Genomic DNA, 16732 nt, shown 5'->3' with positions numbered 1-16732 from the left:
TACATGTACTTTCTATGTATACCCATAACAGAACTACAGTTCTCAAGAGTTCCTTTCACCTTTTTATGCTTCTCTTATTTCCTATATTTGGAAGTCAAATTTTTTGTTTAGCTCTGTTTTTTTTCATTAGAAATAAATGGAATTCACCTGTTTCATTGAATGTCCATCTTCTTTACTGGAAGAAAATGCTCAGCTTAGTGGGGTAGTTTATTCTTGACTGCATTCCAAGTTCTTTTGCCTTTTAGAATATCATATTCCAACCCTTTGGTCCTTTAATGTGGAAGCAGCTAGATCCTGAGTGATCCTTATTTTGGCTCCTCAGTATTTGAAACTTTTTTTTTTTTTCTGGCTGCTTGTATAGTTTTTCCTTAGTCTGATAGTTCTAAAATTTAGCCACAATATTCCTTGGGGTTTTTATTTTGGGGTCCTTTTCAGGAGGTGTTCAATAAATTCTTTTAATACCTATTTTACCTTCTGATTCTATTACATCTGGGCAGTTCTTTTTGATGATTTCTTTAAAAATAGTGTCTAGGCTCTTTTCCTCATCATGGTTTTCAGGAAGTCCAATAGTTTTTAGATTATCTCTCCTACATCTATTTTCCAACTCTGTTGTCTTTTCCAAGTAGATAGTTAATAATTTTTCTGTTTTTTTCATTTGTTTTGGTTTTGCTTGACTGATTCTTGATGTCTCGTCAAATCATTCATTTCCATTTTTTTTCAGTTCTGATTTTTAATGAGTTATTTTCTTCATTGACTTTTTTTTTTGTTTCTTTTTATATATGTCCAGTTGAATTTTAAAATGAGTTGTTTTATTCTATGGAATTTTTTTTCCATTTCAAAAAAAAAATTAAGGAGTTAATTTATTTTTCCATTTCACAAATTCTGCTTTCCTGGGAATTCTTTATCTTTTCTAATTCACAAATTCTGTTGCTTTGGGAGTTCTTTACCTTTTCCTTTTCACATTTCAGGGACTTGTTTTCTTTTTCAAATCTTTCTTTTAATGAGTTATATGCCTTTTCCAAACTCTTTTGCAGAGTTTTCCTTTCCTTTCCCCATTTTTCTTCTAGCTCTCTTTTAAGATACTTTAAAATTTCTTCTAGGAAAGCCTTGTGTGGTGGGGACCAGGTTATATCCCCCTTTAAAGCTTTGTCTGGGGACTAACTGCTATTAGTCTTCTTGGGGTTGGAAATTTGTTCTCTTTCAGTATAAAAGCTATCTATAGTTAAGAGTTTGGTTTACTTTTTTACTCATTTTGTTTGAAACCTTGGAATCTGCCTTTAGGGTAAGGAGGTTTCAAGCTTTCTCTACAGAATATGGATGGATAGTGGCTGCATTGAGAAGAGTGGCTGCATTGCAAACAGGCTGGGAAAAGTGGCTGTTCTGCAGAGAATCACCACCCTATGGAAGAGTGCCTGCCCTGTACAAGAGTGGCTGAGCTGGCAAGAGGCTACAAGCAGCATCTGCTCTGTGGAGAGCAACTGCCCTGTAATAGTGACCGAGCTGGGAGAGTGGCCACATTGCGGAGAGTGGCTGCCTTGTGGAGAATGGCCGTGCTGCACAATGGGCTCTGCTGTGCTCATGCTGAGTTACTACTGGCGCTGGGTGGACCAAAAAGTACTGGTGTAACCAGGTCCTGGGAAACTCTGGCATTTTGGGGTACACTCTACCTTTTGCATTTGTGTAACTTTTCTGCTGTTCTGCTTTCTAATCAAAACAGAGTAGCTAACACTCTGGTAGACTCCTCCCTGCAAATTCTCTGCCTGTGGAGACTGTACTTTGCCCCCAGTCCACTCAGCATGTGCTGGGCACCATGTTCTCCCTCCCATGCCTGATCAAGACAGATCTTTTCTGGCAATCTTTGAAATTATCTTCTGCTGGTAATTTGTTATAATCTTAATATTTATTTATGGATTCTTATTTATGGATTCTTTCAGTCAAGCCTCTATTTCAGAGACTGAATTTTGTAATTGGTAGTGAGAGTAGTAGAAGAGCTCAGAATGAAGCCTGCATCCTCTCCACCATCTTGGCTCCTCCCCCTTATATGTACTATTTTAAAAAATGAAATTTCATTTGTTCTTTCTGCTGGGATAATATGAAGAAAGGCTGATGATTTTGTGAGTTTGTTTTATAGTTTACTACGTTACTGAATCTATTATTTCATTTGGCCTTTAAATTCAATCTTTAGGGATCCCTAAATGAAGTCATATCTTTTAAAGTGGAAATTAAAATCTTCTTTGCCAATGTTAATTCCCTTAATTTTTTTTCATTGTTTTAGTCCTTTTCAAAATTTATGGAATTATATCAATTAATAGTAGCTAAAATATAATACTTGCTTTACCCTGGATTTAACTGAAAGGAATTACCTTTAGACTTTCTTTATTACAATTGGTGTTAGCTCCTGGCTTTAAAGAGATACTATTTCTTACAATTAGGAAAAATGAATTTTTTTTCTGCTTTTCTCATGAATAGTTGTTGAATTTTGTTTTAAAATTTTTGCATATATTTATATGTTCAAGTGATTTTCAATTACTTTTTGTTTTTAACCTGGTGTGTTATATTAAATATTTCCCTAACATTAGGCTATCCTAGTATTGTTCATAAAAGTCCCAACCTGTCATGATGTATAATAGTTTAAATATATTGCTTATAATTTCCTTTACTTTGATACTCATTGGAGATATTGGTCTTTATATAGTATACATTCTTTTTTAAATTTTATTTTACATATAAATTTTTTTTTGAAATTTGGTTTTTAAAATTTTGATTTGCAAATTTCTTTCCTTCCTCCTTTTCCTGCCTTGAAGAAGCAAGCAATTTGATATCAATTTTATTTGTGAAGTCTAAAAACCATGCTTTTTTGGTGTTTTGTTATTGTTTTGCTGAGGCAGTTGGGGTTAAATGACTTGCCTAGGGTCACACAGCTAGGAATTGATAAGTGTTTGAGTTCAGAGATTTGAACTCAGATCCTTCTGACTTCAGGCCTGGTGCTCTATCCACTGTACCCTTGAAAAATATGTTTTTATATTACCTACATTGCCAATGAAAACAGAAGCCTCCCAATTCTCCCCCTTAAAACAACAACAAAACAAGAAAAAGAAATTTAAAAAAAAAAAAAGGTATACTTATATCTGCATTCAGACTCTTTTGATTCATTTTCTGGAGATGGATAGCATTTTTTTAAACTGTTTTGTATCATTTTATTGCTGAGAATATATGAGCCATTCATAGTTGATTATTGTACAATATCACTATTCTTGTGTACAGTGTTCTTTTGATTCTGCTCACTTTCTTTAACATCAGTTCAATTCTATTCATCATTTCTTATAGAATGAAAGTTGTCCATGGCAAATATATACCACAATTGTTTACCCATTTCCTAATTCATAAGTATTCCTTCAATTGCCACCAGAAAAAGAGGTGCTATGAATATTTTGGTACATAGAGATCCTTTTTTCCTTTTCTTTGGTCTCTTTGAGATACAGATTCAATAGTGGAATCTCTGGGTCAAAAAGTATGCATAGTTTAATGCTCTTTGGGCATAAACCCATATTATTCTTCAGAGTGGTTGAATTAGTTCTCAACTCTAATAATAGTAAATTAAAGTCTCAATTTTTCCAAATCTGTTCCAACATTTCTAATTTTTCTTTCCTGTCATATTAGCCAACCTACTAAGTGTAATTTGTATACTTGTACATGAATAATTTACAGTTAAAAATGTAAACTTTTGTTTCACTTTTCCTCATTTTAAAAATTCTAGTTACCATAGATGTATGCATACACATATATAATTAATCTCTTTCACATTAATCTTATATGCACATATGCACTAATAATGGGATCTCCAGGCTAAAACATATGGCCAGTTTAATAACTCTATTTGAATAATTCTAAATTGCTTTCCGAATTAGTTGTAGTGATTCAAGTTCAAAGATTAAAAAAAAAGTGATTCAAGTTCAAGATTTTTCCCACAAAACCCTGCAATATTGATTATTTTTGTCTTTTGTCATTGTCAGTTTGTGGTATGTGAGGTGAAACCCTAAGGGTTGTTTTGATTTGAATTCTCTTATTAAGGATTTGAAGTATTCTTTCATTCTTTATTAAGGGCTGTTAGTGGTTTTCAGTGCTTATTTTGAAAACTATTCTTATCTTTTCAATGATTATCTATTTTTAAGTGGCTTCTAGTTGATTTATTGTATATTATATATATTTTATATATTAGATAATTACATGTAGATATTATAAATAACAAACCCTTGTTAAAATATTTCTATAAAAAAGATTTTTCCTCTTCAGGAATTTTCCTTCTTATCCTAGATACATTAATTTTGTTCATTTACTATTTTCATGAAAACAAAGTTAATTATTTTATATTTTATATTTATCTCCATTACTTGCTTGATTAAAAATATATCTCCTATCCATAGCAACATGATCTTATTATTTTCTAATTAAAATATATACATATATATATGATTAAACATTATATATACACACACACAAATATATATATATATATTATAAAATATATATATTTATATACATATAATTATATATATTATATATATATTTATTTTATATATATATATTATAAAATATATATATTTATATACATATAATTATATATATATATATATATATATATATATATATATATATATATATATATATATATATATATATAAATATAATGTCTAATCACATATTCCCTTAAATGTACTGAGGAATATGTTAATGTTTTGATTTGAGTTTAATTTCTGCCATGCCGCATTTTAGATTCCCCAACATTTTGATTAAGTTGAGAGTTCTTTCCTAAGTAATTTATATTTTCTAGCTTGTGGAACAATGAGTTATTGAGTTTCACTGTTTTGCTTATCCCTTGTTTAGTTTGATTTAGTTCTCTACTTTAGTCTTTTAACTTAATACCAATTTTTTTTTGATGATTGCTACTTTAATTGCTAATTTAAGGTCTGGAGGTGTTATTCCCTTTTATGTCTACTTATTTTCAGTATTTCCCTTGATATTTCATATCTTGAATTTTTTTTTCAAAATAAACTTTATTAGTTTATTAAGATGTGTAAAGTTTCTCTAATAATTTGATTGTACAGCATTGAATCTCTAAATTATCTTAAGTAGTATTGTCATTTTTATTATATTATCATAGTCCAGCCATTAAGTACTGCATATTCACTCATATTTTTTACTTCTTTAAGAATAATTTTATAAATAAATTTCTATTTTAGTGTACTTTGGAATTTTTATCCCCAAATAATGTACACTTCTCTCTCTCTCTCTCTCTCTCTCTCTCTCTCTCTCTCTCTCTTTTTGCTGAGGCAGTTGGGGTTAAGTGACTTGCCCAGGGTCATATAGCTAAGAACTGTTAAGTGTCTGAGACAAGATCTGAACTCAGGTCATCCTGAGTTCTATCCACTAGCTATCTATATTGGGCAGCTGGCCACTATCTGCCACCTAGCTGCCCCATAATATACACTTTTTAAAACAATTATTTGGGATGGAATTTCCCATTATAATATTTCCTCTTAGATTTTGTTATTATTATATAAAAATACTAATGATTTTTGAAAATTTATTTTGTAGCTTGCAACTTTTCTTGAATGTATTATTTCAATTAATGTCTTTATTGCTTCTCTAGGATATACCAAGTAAACCATCACATTATTAGCAAATAATAGTTTTATCTCTCTTCTCTTATTCTTTTTTCTTTCTTTTTTATATTTTTTTCATTCCTTCATTCAATTAATTACATATTTGTTGATAGAACAACCTGTTACAATTCATTTATTTTTTTCTGCCCTAGATATTTTATTTTATTTTAATTTATTAATTTTATAATTATAATTTCTTTGACAGTACACATGTATGGGTACACTTTTTTACAACATTGTCCCTTGTATTCACTTTTCCAAATTTTCCTCTTCCTCCTTCTACTACCTCCCCTAGATGACAGGCAATCCAATATATAATAAATATGTTACAATATATCCTAGATACAATATATGTGTGTAAAACCAAGTTTCTTGTTGGATTCCGAAGGTATAAGTAAGCTGGTTAGAAAGACAATAGTGCAGACATTTTACACTCCTTTCCCAGTGTTCCTTCTCTGGGTGTAGCTGTTTCTGTCCATCATTGATCAACTAGAATTGAACTGGATCTTCTCTATGTTGAAGATATCCACTTCAATTAGAATATATCTTCATACAATATCGTTATTGAAGTGTACAGTGATCTCCTTGGTTCTGCTCATTTCACTCAGCATCAGATGATGTAAGTCTCTCCAAGCTTCTCTGTAGTCATCTGCTGGTCATTTATTACAAAGCAATAATATTCCATGCCATTCATATACCATAATTTACCCAACCATTCTCCAATTGATGGGCATCCATTCATTTTCCAATTTCTAGCCACTACAAAAAGAGCTGCCACAAACATTTTGGCATGTACAAGTCCCTTTCCCTTCTTTAGTATTTCTTTGGGATATAAGCCCAGTAGTAGCACTGCTAGATCAAAGAGCATGCACAATTTGATAACTTTTTGGGCATAGTTCCAAATTGTTCTCCAGAATGGCTGGATTTTTTCAAAACTCTACCAACAATGCATCAGTGTCCCAGTTTTCCCACATCCCCTTCAACATTAATCATTATCCTTTCCTGTCATCTTAGCCAATCTGACAGGCGTGTAGTGCTATCTCAGAGTTGTCTTAATTTGCATTTCTCTGATCATAGTGATTTGGAACACTCTTTCATATGAGTGGATATAGTTTCAATTTCATCACCTGAAAATTGTCTGTTCATATCCTTTGACCATTTATCAAATGAAGAATGGTTTAATTTCTTATAAATTAGAGTGAGTTCTCTATATATTTTGGAAATGAAGCCTTTATCAGAACCTTTAACTATGAAAATATTTTCCCAATTTATTTCCCTTCTAATCTTGTTTGCATTAGTTTTGTTTGTACAAAAGGTTTTTAATTTGATGTAATCAAAATCTTCTATTTTGTGATCAATAATGATCTCTAGTTCTCCTTTGGTCATAAATCCCTTCCTCCTTCACAATTCTGAGAGGTAGACTATTCTATGTTCTTGTAATCTATTTATGATCTCATTCTTTATGCCTAAATCATGGACCCATTTTGATCTTATCTTGGTATATGGTGGTAAGTGTGGATCCATATCTAATTTCTGCCATACTAATTTCCAGTTTTCCCAAGAGATTTTTTTTTCAAATAATGAATTCTTATCCCAAAAGTTGGTATTTTGGGGTTTGTCAAACACTAAATTGCTATAGTTGTACCCTATTTTGTCCTGTGTAACTAATCTGTTTCACTGATCAACTAGTCTATTTCTTAGCCAATAACAAATGGTTTTGGTGACTGCTGCTTTATAATATGGCTTTAGGTCAGGTATAGCTAGACCACCTTCATCTGACTTTTTTTTTTCATTAATTCCCTTGAAATTCTTGACCTTTTGTTCTTCCAAATGAATTTTGTTGTTATTTTCTCTAGGTCATTAAAATAGTTTCTTGGGAGTCTGATTGGTATAGCACTAAATAAGTAGATTAGTTTGGGGAGTATTGTCATCTTTATTATATTTGCTCTGCCTATCCACGAGCACTGAATGTCTTTCCAGTTATTTAAATCTGACTTTATTTTTGTGGCAAGTGTTTACTAATTTTGCTCATATAATTCCTGACTTTTCTTTGGTAGATGGATTCCCAAATATTTTATACTCTCAACAGTTGTTTTGAATGGAGTTTCTCTTTGTATCTCTTGTTGTTATATTTTGTTGGTGATGTATAAAAATGCCAAGGATTTATGTGGATTTATTTTGTATCCATCAACTTTGCTAAAGTTGTGAATGATTTCTAATAACTTTTTATTAGAATCTCTGGGGTGGAACTGAGGTGGGCTCGAGGCCGGGCGACTGCGGCGGCGCAAGAGGAGGCACGTCCACACGCTGCGGCTCCCGCTCTGGCTCCGGCTCCGTGGGGCGACACTTTCGGCCGAGGCGGTGGCCCCGGGCCCCAGAGCCAGCTTATAAAAACGGGATGTCGTTCATCAGATACTGAAGAAGAGAGTAGAAGTAAGAGGAAAAAAAAACATAGAAGAAGGTCATCTTCAAGTAGTTCTTCAGAGAGTAGAACCTTCAGCTGTAAGAAGACAAGAAGGAAATCAAGGTCCAAGTCAAGATCTTGGTCTAGAGATCTCCAGCCTCGCTCACATTCTTATGATAGAAGACGCAGGCACCGTTCCAGTAGTAGCTCTTCTTATGGATCTAGAAGAAAACAAAGTCGGAGTAGATCGAGGGGCCGAGGAAAATCCTATAGATCTCAGAGATCAAGGTCAAAAAGTAGAACGAGAAAGTCAAGGTCAAGACCTCGTCCACGGTCCCATAGTCGAAGTAGTGAAAGATCTAGCCATCGACGAACTCGCAGCCGATCTCGAGAACGAGAGTGTCGTAAAGGGCGAGAGAAAGAGAAGAGAGAGAAGGAGCGAGAGAGGGGGAAGGAGAAGGAAGTGCACGGTGCCAAGCGCGGGGATTCTGGAAACATCAAAACTGGATTAGAACATCTGCCCCCTGCTGAGCAAACCAAAGCTAGACTGCAACTAGTCCTCGAAGCTGCTGCTAAAGCTGATGAAGCCCTGAAAGCAAAAGAGCGAAGTGAAGAAGAAGCAAAAAGAAGAAAGGTAGAAGACCAAGCCACCTTCGGGGAACAAGTGAAAAGAGTCAAAGAAATCGTGGCGATCGAAAGTGACTCCTTCGTCCAGCAGACGTTCAGATCCAGCAAAGAAATCAGGAGGCCCACTGACCCTGGTGAAGGGAAACAGGAGCCGGCCGCCTCGGGACCGGTGACTGCGGATCCGCCGCACGTTGAGAAAGAAATCCAGCCCAGCAGCATCCCAACCACTATCAAGTACCAGGATGATAATTCTCTAGCCCACCCCAACCTATTTATTGAGAAGGCTGAAGCTGAGGAAAAGTGGTTCAAGAGATTAATTGCTCTGCGACAAGAACGACTGATGGGTAGTCCAGTTGCCTGACTAACACAAGATTGATTTCACTATAACAATGGAATTAAAGTTTGGGGGGACACCAGAGTGAAAGATGCGTGTGCTTGTGTGCGTGTGCTGATGTTATCTGACGAGCTCAATAAAGTGGCCGTTTTTGCCCCAAAAAAAAAAAAAAAAAAAAAAAAAAAAGAATCTCTGGGGTTTCTAAGTGTACCATCATATCATCTGCAAAGAGTGATAGTTTGATTTCCTAATTTCCTACTCTTATTCCTTTAATCTCTTTCTCGACTCTCATTGCCGAGGCTAGCATTTTTAATAGAATATTGAATAGTAATGGTGATAGTGGGAAACCTTGTTGCATTCCTGATCTTACTGAGAAAGATTCCACTTTATCCCCATTACATATGATGCGTAATGACATTTTTAAATATATGCTCCTGACTATTTTAAAAAATAGTCCATTTATTCCTATACTCAAGTGTTTTTAGTAGGAATGGATGTTGGATTTTATCAAATATTTTTCTGCATCTAGTGAGATGATCATATAGTTTTTGTTAATTTGATTATTACTATGATCAATTATCTCAATAGTTTTCCTAATATTAAACCAGCCCTGCATTCCTAGTATAAATCCTACTTGATCATAGTGCATTTTTCTGGGGATGATTTTCTGAAGTCTTTTTGCTAGTATCTTATTTAAGATTTTAGCATCAATATTCATTAAGGACATTGGTCTATAGTTTTCTTTCTCAGTTTTCAACCTACCTGATTTAGGTATCAGTACCATGTCTGTGTTTGGTAGGATTCCTTCATCCCCTATTTTTTCAAATAGTTTATATAACATTGGGGCTAATGGTTCTTTAAATGTTTGGTAGAATTCACATGTAAATCCATCTGGTCCTGGGGATTTTTTCTTGGGGAGTTGATTAATAGCTTGTTCTATTTCCTTTTCTGAAATGGGACTATTTAAGCAGTTTACTTCCTTCTCTATTAATCTAGGAAGCCTATATTTTTGGAGGTAGTCATCCATTTCACTTAAGTTATCAAATTTATTGGCATAAAGTTGGGCAAAGTAATTCCTTATTATTGCTCTAATTTCCTCTTCATTAGTGGAAATATCCTCCTTTTCATTTTGAAGGCTAACAATTTGATTTTCCTCTTTTTTTTTTTTTTTCTAATCAGATTTACCAAAAGTTTATCTCTTTTATTGGCTTTTTCATAAAGCCAAATGTTAGTTTTATTTCTTAATTTAATAGTTTTTTTTTTTACTTTCAGCATTATTGATTTTTCCTTTTAATTTTAGAATTTCAAGTTTAATATTTGGTTGGGGGGGTTAATGCCTCTTTTTCTAGCTTTATAAGTTGCAGGCCAAATTCATTGATCGTTTCTTTCTCTATTTCATTCAAGTAAGCCTCTAAATATATAAAATTTCCCTTAATTACCGCTTTAGCTGCATCCCACAAATTTTGGTATGATGTCTCATAGTAGTCATTATCTTGGGTACAATTATTAATTGTTTCTATAATTTGCTGTGTCACCCAATCATTCTTTAAGATGAGATTATTTAGTTTCCAATTACTTTTTGGTCTATTTACTCCTAACTTCTTGTTGAATTTAGTTTTTATTGCATTGTGATCTAAGAAGAAAGCATTTACTATTTCTGCCTTCCTGCATTTAATTTTTTGACTTCACCTGAAGCATAATAGATTCTGCTCTAGCCTTTTACCTTTACTGTGTATGTATCACACTGCTTTAAATGTATGTGTTTCCTGTAAACAACATATTGTAAGGTTCTGACTTTTGATCCAATTTGCTATCCACTTGTGTTTAATGGGAGAGTTCATCCCATTCACATTTACAGTTAAAATTACTAATTCTGTATTTCCTGCCATCATATTATCCCCTGATTATGCTTTTTTCCCCTTCCCCCCCTGGACCTTTTCCCCAGTATCAAATTTATGGACCCCACTTGTGTCACGCAGCCCTCCCTTTTTAGTATCCCTCCCCCCTCCTTTTAAGTCTTTTCCCATTTCTTGTACCCTTCCATTGTTCCTCTTTTCCTTTTTGCTTTTCCTCTCCCCCCTTTTAATGAGGTGAGAGAGAATTCTCTAAAAAACAAATATGTCAATTATTAATCTTTGAGCCTACTTTGATAAGAGGAAGATTCACACAATGTTCCTCCCCCACTCTAAATTCCCTCAGATGTGGTAAATTTTCTTTGCCTCTTCCTGGGATATAGTTTCCCTTTTTTTAATCTCTGCTTTCCTGTTTTCTGATAATATCCCTTTCCCTTACAACTTTCCTTTTTTATGTTATATCAGTAAAATCAAGTTATACATGTGAACTTTCTGTATATACTCAACAGAAATACAGTTCTCAAGAGTTCTTTTTACCTTTTTCTGCTTCTCTTGAGTCTTGTGGATGGAGATCAATTATTTTTTTTTGTTTAGATCTGTTTTTTTTTTTTTTTTCTTAGAAACAAATGGAATTCCTCTGTTTCATTAAATGTCCATCTTCTTCCATGGAAGAAAATGCAAAACTTAGCTGGATAGTTTATTCTTGACTGCATTCCAAGTTCTTTTGCCTTTTGGCATATCAGATTCCAGGCCCTTCGATCCTTTAATGTGGAAGCAGCCAGATCCTGAGTGACTCTTATTGTGGCACCTTGATATTTGAATTGTTTTTTCCTAGCTGCTTGCAATATTTTTTTTTCTTAGTCTAATAGTTCTGCAGCTTATCCACAATGTTCTGTGGAGTTTTTTTTGTTTGTTTTTTTTAGGGTCTTTTTGATAAGGTGTTCAATGAATTTTTTCAACACCTATTTCCCCTTCTGTTTCTATTATCTCTGTACAGTTGTCTTTGATGATTTCCTGTAAAATATAATCTAGGCTCTTTTTTTCATCATAAATTTTCAGGAAGTCCAATGATCCTCAGATTATCTCTCCCTAGATCTATTTTCCAAGTCTGTAGATTTTCCCAGTAAATATTTGACATTTTTCTCCAGCTTTTCATTTTTTTTTTTAAATGTTTTGTTTTGTTTGACTGATTCTTGGTTTCTCAATGAATCATTCATTTGTATTTTTTCAGTCCTGATTTTTAATGAGTTAGTTACATCATTCCCATTTTTTTAGTTCTTTTGTATGTGTTCAATTGAGTTTTGAAATGAATTATTTTGTTCTGTGGAATTTTTTTCCATTTCACTAATTTTTTTTTTAGTGAGTTATTTCTTTTCCCAATTCACAAATCCTACTTTCTTGGGAATTTTTTAATCTTTTCCAATTCAGAAATCCTACTTTTTTGTGATTTTTAAATTTTTTCTAATTCACAAATTTTGTTTCCCTGCACTTCCTGTGAATTCTATGTTTTCTAATTCAAATTTCAGGATGTTGTTACTCTCTAGCATAGCTTCTCTTTCCTTTTCCCTTTTTTTTTATTCTAACTCTCTTTATTTTTTAATAGTCTCTTTTAGGAGAGAGTTATGTGATTGGGGGCCGGTGTCATTCCCGTTTAGGGTATTATCTAGAGACCATCTGCTGTTAGCCTCCTTGGGGTTGGATACCGGTTCTTTCTTTGTATAGAACATGTCAATCATTTTCTTCAATTTCTTACTCATTATTAAAAATAGGTGGGGTCTACCCTTTGGGTAGGAAATTTACCAGTTTCCTCACAGATAAGATGGAATGCAGCAGTCTTGTGAGCAGGCTAAGAGAGAGGTTTGAAAGAAAGTTCCCCTCCCCTCCCCCAGAAATGCCTCAGAGTTGGTTAGCATGGCTGCTTTTAGGGGAGTTCCCAGTGAGGAACCCCTGGTGTGTGGCCTAGCAACTGCCCTGAGGCTAAAGGCTGAACAGTGAAAGCGTCACAACCCCAGGCCAAAGCCCCCTGTGGGGCCATCGATATTAGCAGCTGACCCACCAAAAGCCCCTAGCTCAAACCAGAAGTCTCTACCCTGGAAGCACAGTTGCTGCTGTGGGAGTTCCACTGCCTCAGTCTGAGCCCTTCACTATGTGGATTAGAGGCTGCCCCAGGCTCTGTCCCCAGCTGTTCAGCTTCTTAACTGACCCAAGAAGAAGCCGCGGAGAGCAGAAGGCAGATGGACAGCTGTGCTGCAAAAGTGTTAGGTCACTTTTGATTTCAGGTAGTTATAGGTTCTGGCATTTTTTTGTTGTTGTTTTGTTTTGTTTTGTTTTTTGTTTGTTTTTAAAGTGGCTTTGATTTCTCTTCTGATGTGCTGTTTTACAAGCAGAATAGAGCTATCAACCTATGCCAGATTCCTCTATCTCAGTAGCTTCTCTGATCCCAGAGTTCTCCCAGCCCATTTGGCACAATGTGCTAGCCCCTAGTGTAACTCTGTCTGTGCTGGTCTTTTTTTCCTTTGCTTGAAACCGACCTCTTCTGATGAAATTCCAGATTCTCTTCGGCTGGTAAGTTGTGCTTCTAATCCTTATGGTTTTTATCAGTCCAGCACAACTGAATTCAAGGCTGGTGTTCTATCAACTGTGCCACCTTGCTGCCCTGGGGCTAATCATTTTTTAAACTTTTGGTAGAATTCACATGTAAATCCATCTGGTCCTGGGGATTTTTTCTGAGGGAGTTTATTAATAGCTTGTTCTATTTATTTTTCTGAAATGGGACTATTTTAACAATTTAATTCCTACTCTGTTAATCTGGGAAGCCTATATTTTTGGAGGTAGTCATCCATTTCACTTAGGTTATCAAATTTATTGGCATAAAGTTGGGCCAAGTAACTCCTTATTATTGCTCTAATTTACTCTTCATTGGTGAAAGTTCTCCCTTTTCACTTTTAAAATTAACAATTTGATTTTCCTCTTTTTTTTTTCTAATCAGATTTACCAAAGGTTTATCTATTTTATCGGTTTTTTTCATAAAACCAACTCTTAGTTTTATTTATTATCTTATAATTCTCAGATTATATCTCCTAGATCTACTTTCCAGGTATGTTGTTTTTCCAAGTAGATATTCAACATTTTTTCCTAATTTTTCATTGTTTTGGTTTTGCTTGACTGATTCATGATGTCTCAATGAACCATTCATTTCTATTTGTTTAGTTCTGATTTTTATTCATTAGCATTTTTTGCTTCTTTTTGTATATGTCCAATTGAGTTTTTAAATGAGTTGTTTTGCTGTATGCAATTTTTTCCGTTATGCTAATTTTTTTTTTTTGCCTGAATTATTTTCTTTTTCCAATTCACAAATCCTATTTTCTTGGGTGTTCTTTACCTTTTCCAAGTCACAAAAATTCTGTTTCCCTGTACTTCCTGGGAGTTCTTTACCTTTTCAAATTCACATTTCAGAAAGTTGTTACTCTCTTACATAGCTTCTCTTTCCTTTCCCCATTTTTCTTCTAGCTCTCTTTTAAGATCTTTTATAGTTTCTTCTACGAGAGCTTTGTGTGATGGGGACCAGGTTATATCCCCCTTTGGGGTTTTGTCTGGAGACTGTCTGCTATTAGTCTCCTTGTGGTGGGAAAACCTGCTCTCTTTCTGTATAGAAGCTATCAATTGTCCTTTTGATTTTTTTACTCATTTAAAAAAAAAAAAAACAAACTTTAGGGTCTGCCTTCAGGGCAAGGAGGTAACCAGCTTCCTCTGCAGAGTAGAGATAGGTATATGAACAGTAGCTGTCCTGCCAATCCACTACAAAAAGTGGTAATGTGTGGGAGTGCTCTGGGAAAAGTTTCCCACTGGAGTGACTCAGGGCTGGGTATCACTGCCGAGCAGAGGAAGTGTTCAGGGTCCCTGTGCAGATTAGCAACTGCCCTGGGGTTAGAGGCTGAGCAGAGAAAATGTCACTTCCCCAGGCAAAAGCCCACTGTGGGCCTGTGGGATTAGCAGTTGCCCAGTGAATATCCCTGAAGCGCCATAAGTATCTTTGCCCTGTCAAGCATAGTTGCACTGCAGAATTTCTATTGCCACAGGCCCAGCACCCCACTCTGCAGATTAGAGGCTGCTTTGGGCTGTGCCCCCTGGCATGCTGATTTGTGACTGCCCCACTAGAGCTAGTTGCTTCAGAATGCTGCTGCACAGCTGCATTGTGGTCTCTGCTGAGTTACTTCTGGTTTTGGGTGGGTATAACTGTTAGGTTCTTGTGTTTTATAGAGAAACCTCTACCTTTGGCTTTAATTTCTCTGCTGGTCTACTGCTTTTTAACCAAAGCACAGCAGTCAGCCTATGGCAGATTCGTCTCTGTGAATTTTCTAACCAAGGAGGCCACCTTCCACTTAGTCTGCTCAATATGCTAGCCTCTGGTTCTATCCCTATTTTCACTGGTCTTTCCCTCCCTCACCCAAGGACAAACCTTTTCTGGCAATCTTCCAGATTATTTTTGGTTGGTAAGTTGTTGCACTTCCAATCTTTTGTGAATTTTACCAGTCAAGCACTATTTTTGAGGCTGAATTTAATAATTGGTAGAAAGGGTATGAGAGAGCCTCAGAAAGTTGCATGTGTCTTCTCCACCATCTTGGCTCTTCCTTCCCTCCCCCCCCATTATTTTTATAATCTTAACTTTTGTTTTTTGCTAGCATTTCCAGAGCCTTATTAAAATAAGTAAATAATAACCTTACTAAAAATAATAACCTTAATAAAATAGTGAAGAGTGGGCACACTTACTTTATACTCATATTTTTTGGGAAAGATTCTAGCATATCCCCTTTATATGTAATTTTTGGTTTTGGATTCATATAGATATTTTGATAATATTTAAATGAAAGTTTCTTAACAGGTTTCAGAAATGAATCATTTTTCAGGACATGATGATGGGAGAGTAGACAACTATAGATACTTAATATTAGAGAAATTAAGAATAATATATTAAAGAAATAACCAGAATTGAGTATGTTTGTATTAGGTTGGAAGACAAATTGAACATTTTTATAAACAGAGAGATATGGAAAAGGAATGCTTAAAGTTGATAAGGCAATGAAGAAGTCTTTAAGTGCTCAGCTACCTGTAAGGAATCTTGCTAAGCCCTGAGATACAGGAACAAGAAAAACTTCTGTTGAGAAGTTTATATTCTAATGGGGGAAGACAACACATAAAGATGAGTTGGAAAACTAGGGGTGGGATGGATGGGAAGAGAATATATACCTAAGTTGGGCAAAGAAGCTAATGTGGATGTGGATCAGAGCATAAAGTAAACTGGAAGTAAAATTGAATAGTTTAGCTGGACCTTCTCATGATGTGGCAGTTCCATTTCATGATAGAGTTAATATTGTTGGGTCAAGGTCTCAAAGGAATTAGAGATGTCACACAAATCACTATGTGAAGAGTAGATTCTTTTGCCTTTCTCTGAACCTTACTGACTTTCTATTCTTTTTGATATCTTTACTACTTTACCTTGTTTGATTTCTCTTTACCTAGTACTTTTTCAGGGCTAACAAAACACGTATATTTCTTTGTCTTCATGGAATTCCCTCAGTAGAGTGGTCTGTTTGTGTTTGATTATAGAAAACAGGGCAGATAAGACTTTATATTTTTGGGTCACAAATGGCACTAACTGCTCATTTATTTTGACATCATTTTCCCATTACTTTTCAAGCTACAAAATGATGGCTTGACTTAGACATTCATAGAAATTCTAGAGACTTCCATCTCTTTCTGATTGTAGCTTAAGAGGTCATGTTACTTACTGAGCCAATAGAACCTCAAAGACTCTTTGTTCCTTGATTTCAATACTAGCAGGTATACATTT

The 16732-nt window shown here is 34.7% G+C and overlaps 2 protein-coding genes across 4 annotated transcripts in view; both read left to right on the top strand.

The window, feature by feature from the left end:
* Positions 1-16732, top strand: part of TRHDE (thyrotropin releasing hormone degrading enzyme) — a 563478-nt gene that overhangs the window by 318521 nt on the left and 228225 nt on the right. The gene's annotated exons all lie outside the window — the stretch shown is intronic.
* Positions 1401-9214, top strand: RSRC1 (arginine and serine rich coiled-coil 1). The gene is made up of 2 exons (XM_074267294.1): positions 1401-1630; positions 7897-9214. The coding sequence occupies exons 1-2, from the start codon at positions 1401-1403 to the stop codon at positions 9053-9055; spliced, it is 1389 nt and encodes a 462-aa protein (XP_074123395.1). The 3' UTR covers positions 9056-9214.

This window comes from Sminthopsis crassicaudata, chromosome 5 (genome assembly GCF_048593235.1).
Source record: "Sminthopsis crassicaudata isolate SCR6 chromosome 5, ASM4859323v1, whole genome shotgun sequence".
In the NCBI taxonomy this organism is placed as follows: domain Eukaryota; kingdom Metazoa; phylum Chordata; class Mammalia; order Dasyuromorphia; family Dasyuridae; genus Sminthopsis; species Sminthopsis crassicaudata.
This window is presented reverse-complemented; position numbering and strand designations above follow the sequence as displayed.